General features: G+C 40.2%; 1 protein-coding gene across 1 annotated transcript in view; it reads right to left on the reverse strand.

Moving 5' to 3' along the window:
• galt (galactose-1-phosphate uridylyltransferase) overlaps nucleotides 1-5,727 on the reverse strand; it is a 168,051-nt gene extending 162,324 nt beyond the window's left edge. Inside the window, exon 1 of the mRNA XM_071342938.1 lies at nucleotides 5,467-5,727. Within this exon, the coding sequence (XP_071199039.1) occupies nucleotides 5,467-5,503 (37 nt within the window). The 5' untranslated portion in view covers nucleotides 5,504-5,727. The remainder of the gene's footprint in view (nucleotides 1-5,466) is intronic.
• Between the last annotated feature and the right edge of the window lie 273 nt (nucleotides 5,728-6,000).

Consider the following 6,000-nt stretch of genomic DNA (forward strand, 5'->3'; position numbering starts at 1 on the left):
GTCCTACATACATTCCCCCCTCAGAGTCACCCTACTTCAACGAAGAGAGTTTCTCCATTCTAGAGGGGAGATTAGTCACTTTCAGGCCCAAGGCAACGTACTGGTCTGTGGAGACCTGAATGCTAGAATAGCAGAAGAACAAGACACTATTAACAGTCATGGGGACAAACACCTACCAGGAAGCAACAACCTTTCCCTCCCCACATACCCCCACAGAAACAACTATGACAAAGTGAAAAACAAAAACGGAGTACAGTTCCTGCAGCTCTGTCGAACACTGGGTCTGTTCAATGGTAGGCTGAGAGGAGACTCTTTTGGTAGGTACACCTACAGCTCATCCCTTGGCAGCAGCACTGTAGACTACTTCCTCACCGACCTAAACCCAGAGTCTCTCAGAGCCTTCACAGTCAGCCCACTAACACCTCTCTCAGACCACAGTAAAATCACAGTGTATCTGAGAAGAGCAGAACCCAACCATGAAGCATCACGGCCCAATAAATTACATGGTACTAAACAGGCCTATAGATGGAGTGCAAACAGTACAGACATCTACCAAAAAAGCAATTAGTAGCCAAAAAATACAATCTCTCCTGGACAACTTTTTAGCCTTAACATTCTCCTACAGCAATGAAGGTGTAAATTTGGCCGTTAGGAACATAAACGTTATATTTGACAAATTAGCCTCCTTGGCTAATCTAAAGAAGCATAAGAGCAAACCAAAAATAACAGATAATGAAAAATGGTTTGATAATGATTGCAAAAATCTAAGAAAGTCATTGAGAAATATATCTAATCAAAAACACAGAGAACCAGACAACAAAAATATACGCCTTCAATATGGGGAAACACTGAAGCAATACAAACGCACCCTAAGAACAAAAAAGGAACAGCACATTAGAAGTCAGCTGGAGGGAATTGAGGAATCCATAGAATCAAACCACTTCTGGGAGAATTGGAATAAATTAAACAAACCTCATCATGAGGAATTGGCTATCCAACATGGGGATATGTGGAGAAATCACTTTGCAAACCTCTACAGCAATATAACAAAGAGCCCAGAACAAAAAGATATACAAGAAAAATTACAAATCCTTGAATTAGTAGTCAAAGACTTTCAGAATCCTGTGGATACCCCAATTACAGAAGAAGAATTATTGGAAAAACGATGCAATCTCCAACCCAAAAAGGCCTGTGGTGCTGATGGTATTTTAAATGAAATGATCAAATATACAGACCACAAATTCAAATTGGCTATACTCAAACTCTTCAACATTATCCTCACTGCAGGTATTTTCCCCGATATTTGGAACCAGGGATTGATCACACCAATCTATAAAAATGGAGACAAATTTGACCCAAATAATTACAGAGGAATTTGTGTTAACAGCAACTAGGGGAAAATTCTCTGCAGTATTATAAATAGCAGACTACATAATTTCCTTGACGAACACAACGTCCTGAGCAGAAGCCAGATTAGATTTCTAAAAAATTATCGTACAACAGATCACATTTACACCCTCCACACTCTAATTGATAAACAAGTTAACCAAAACAAAGGCAAAATCTACTTGTGTTTTGTAGATTTCAAGAAAGCATTTGATTCAATTTGGCACGAAGGTCTTTTTTAGAAACTAATAGAAAGTGGTATTGGAGAGAAAACATATGATTTTATTAAATCAATGTACACTAAAAACAAATGTGCGGTTAAAATTGGCAACAAGCAAACAGACTTCTTCTCTCAGGGGCGGGGAGTGAAACAGGGCTGCCCAATAAGTCCAACACGATTTAACATCTACATTAATGAATTGGCAAAAACATTAGAAGAATCGGCAGCACCTGGTATCACCCTACACAACACTGAAATCAAGTGTCTGCTGTACGCAGATGACCTGGTGCTGCTGTCTCCCACTAAAGAGGGGTTACAGCAGCACCTAGATCGTCTTCACAGGTTCTGTCAGACCTGGGCTCTGACCGTTAACCTAAAAAAAACAAATATAATGATATTCCAAAAAAGGTCCGTAAATAAGGATGACAAATATAAATTCTATTTGGACACAGTTCTATTAGAACACACCAAAAACTACACATATCTAGGACTAAATATCAGCAACACAGGTAGCTTCCCCAGGGCTGTGAATGAGCTGAGAGACAAAGCAAGAAGAGCATTCTATGCCATTAAAAGGAACATCAAAATCGAAATTACAATTAGAATCTGTCTCAAATTTTTTCAATCAGTTATAGAACCAATTGCTCTATATGGCAGTGAAATATGGGGTCCACTCTCTAATAATGAATTTACTAAATGGGACAAACATCCAATTGAAATATTGCATGCAGAGTTTTGCAAGACTGTATTGCAAGTACAAAGAAAAACTCCAAATAACGCATGTAGGGCAGAATTGGGCCAATACCCCCTCCTCATTCGAATAGAAAAAAATAGGCATCAAATTTTACAACCATCTAAAAACAAGTGACCCCAAAACATTCCATCACACAGCTCTACAATGTCAAGAGATGAAACCAGAGAAGAGTCCCCTCAGCCAGCTGGTTCTGAGGCTCAGTTCACCAACCCAAACCAACCCCATAGAGCCTCAGGACAGCCCTCAGAAAATCTGGCACAACCAAATCATCACAAAACAAAAAGAAAAATATAACACCTATTGGAAAGACTCCACAAAAAATCAAAGTAAACTTCAATGCTATTTGGCTCTAAACAGACAGTACATGGTGGCAGACTATCTGACCACTGTGACTGATAGAAAACTGAGGAAAACATTGACTAGGTACAGACTCAGTGAGCACAGTCTGGCTATAGAGACCGGTCGTCACAGACAAACCTGGCTGCCCAGAGAGGACAGGCTGTGCTCACTCTGCTCCAGGGGAGAGGTAGAGATAGAGCTACATTTCCTATTACACTGAGAAATACTCAGACCTAAGATAATATTTCTTTCCCAAAATTATAATTCAATACAAAGAATTTGAAACTATAAAAGATGAAGAAAAAATTAAATATTTATTGGGTGAAAAGTCAAAAGGTGCAGTTTTGTCAGCCAAATATGTGTCCTCCTGCCACAACCTGAGGGACAGCCAGTGAAAAGTGCAAAGTAATGTTGATAATATTTCCCATCTTGTTTTGTTTTGTCTTTCATACCAGGTCATGTGTCTTCTCAGTCATGTTGACACTGGTATACTACTGTTGCTTTAATGTATTGTTGTTCTGATTAAGATTGTTGTTGTAGCTGTTATTAATGGTAATCCCATGGTAACCCCATAATACGATTATTATTGCTGTTGGTCCCACCATTTATTTATATATAAATATATATATTTTGTATATACAGTGGGGCAAAAAAGTATTTAGTCAGCCACCAATTGTGCAAGTTCTCCCACTTAAAAGATGAGAGAGGCCTGTAATTTTCATCATAGGTACACTTCAACTATGACAGACAAAATGAGAAGAAAAAAAATCCAGAAAATCACATTGTAGGATTTTTTATGAATTTATTTGCAAATTATGGTGGAAAATAAGTATTTGGTCAATAACAAAAGTTTATATCAATACTTTGTTATATACCCTTTGTTGGCAATGACAGAGGTCAAACGTTTTCTGTAAGTCTTCACAAGGTTTTCACACACTGTTGCTGGTATTTTGGCCCATTCCTCCATGCAGATCTCCTCTAGAGCAGTGATGTTTTGGGGCTGTTGCTGGGCAACACGGACTTTCAACTCCCTCCAAAGATTTTCTATGGGGTTGAGATCTGGAGACTGGCTAGGCCACTCCAGGACCTTGAAATGCTTCTTACGAAGCCACTCCTTCGTTGCCCGGGCGGTGTGTTTGGGATCATTGTCATGCTGAAAGACCCAGCCACGTTTCATCTTCAATGCCCTTGCTGATGGGAGGTTTTCACTCAAAATCTCACGATACATGGCCCCATTCATTATTTCCTTTACACGGATCAGTCGTCCTGGTCCCTTTGCAGAAGAACAGCCCCAAAGCATGATGTTTCCACCCCCATGCTTCACAGTAGGTATGGTGTTCTTTGGATGCAACTCAGCATTCTTTGTCCTCCAAACACGACGAGTTGAGTTTTTATTTAAAAGTCCTATTTTGGTTTCATCTGACCATATGACATTCTCCCAATCCTCTTCTGGATCATCCAAATGCTCTCTAGCAAACTTCAGACGGGCCTGGACATGTACTGGCTTAAGCAGGGGGACACATCTGGCACTGCAGGATTTGAGTCCCTGGCGGCGTAGTGTGTTACTGATGGTAGGCTTTGTTACTTTGGTCCCAGCTCTCTGCAGGTCATTCACTAGGTCCCCCCGTGTGGTTCTGGGATTTTTGCTCACCGTTCTTGTGATCATTTTGACCCCACGGGGTGAGATCTTCCGTGGAGCCCCAGATCGAGGGAGATTATCAGTCGTCTTGTATGTCTTCCATTTCCTAATAATTGCTCCCACAGTTGATTTCTTCAAACCAAGCTGCTTACCTATTGCAGATTCAGTCTTCCCAGCCTGGTTCAGGTCTACAATTTTGTTTCTGGTGTCCTTTGACAGCTCTTTGGTCTTGGCCATAGTGGAGTTTGGAGTGTGACTGTTTGAGGTTGTGGACAGGTGTCTTTTATACTGATAACAAGTTCAAACAGGTGCCATTAATACAGGTAACGAGTGGAGGACAGAGGAGCCTCTTAAAGAATAAGTTACAGGTCTGTGAGAGCCAGAAATCTTGCTTGTTTGTAGGTGACCAAATACTTATTTTCCACCATAATTTGCAAATAAATTCATAAAAAATCCTACAATGTGATTTTCTGGAATTTCTTTTCTCATTTTGTCTGTCATAGTTGAAGTCTACCTATGATGAAAATTACAGGCCTCTCTCATCTTTTTACGTGGGAGAACTTGCACAATTGGTGGCTGACTAAATACTTTTTTGCCCCACTGTATATACATATATATTTGATTTTTATTTTTCAATATGTATACTTTGACAATGTAAGTAATAATGAACTTGCCATGTCAATAAGGTCAATTGAATTGAAACACAGAGAGAGAGACAGAGAGAGATACACACGCACACATACACACAGTTAGCTAATCAGGTAATCTCAAGAACTAACCCCAGATTCTGTTGTAGACCAGCCTCATTTTTTATAATAGTTCAGTCACAGGTGAACGTTATACCAATTAAAGTCTATCTGGACTGTGCTCTATAACATGGCCTGCAGGTGGCACCAGAGATGTATCCATGTTCTTTATTATGAATCCGTCAAAACAGGAACTGAATCACGGGTTGTATTCTGTGGTAACATAAACTCTTGCTGACTGAACATGTAAAGTCATTGGACTATAAAGAGTAACATTATGCTCCTTTAAATCAATAACTACTAGAAGACCAAATGCACTAATAGTCTGTAGTCTCGTTTTAGTAGTGTTGTTGCAAAACATGTTCCAGGAAAGAGATATTACCCTTTGGATCAAAGCGGAGTTCATTATTGCTGCTCATTGCGTTGGTCTATGTTGTTGTCACAACGCCGACGACGTGAAAGTCCTGTGTCCAGCCCTACTTTACTAAACGTCTCTCTGTGTCAGTACCGCTGGTGGCTGGGACTGTCTTCAGTCTGACATCTATAAGATGAACCCTAACCCTGCTTTGAGTTGGTGCTGTTTTGAAGCCGCTCTGCCGCTAACTACTCTCGGAATAGAACCAGTGGAGAGAATGACAGCTGCGCAGATGAACGCAGGATTCCTGACGTTGTCCAGAACGTAACGCAAGGTATACTAGTGGACGCGTTCAGAACGATGCGGATCATTCAGATAAATATGTGTTGTTAAATATTTGTCTTGGTAGGACACAATCTTACATATAGTGTTTTTCTGATAGCTAGAACAACACAGGTGACTGCATGGCAACAAAAGCAAGCTTAACTACAATACTGACACCGCCACCATGGCTGCGTGACATTTCTTCACCATTCAGATTGGATATAATTTCAATACTCA

This window comes from Salvelinus alpinus, chromosome 1 (assembly GCF_045679555.1).
Source record: "Salvelinus alpinus chromosome 1, SLU_Salpinus.1, whole genome shotgun sequence".
In the NCBI taxonomy this organism is placed as follows: domain Eukaryota; kingdom Metazoa; phylum Chordata; class Actinopteri; order Salmoniformes; family Salmonidae; genus Salvelinus; species Salvelinus alpinus.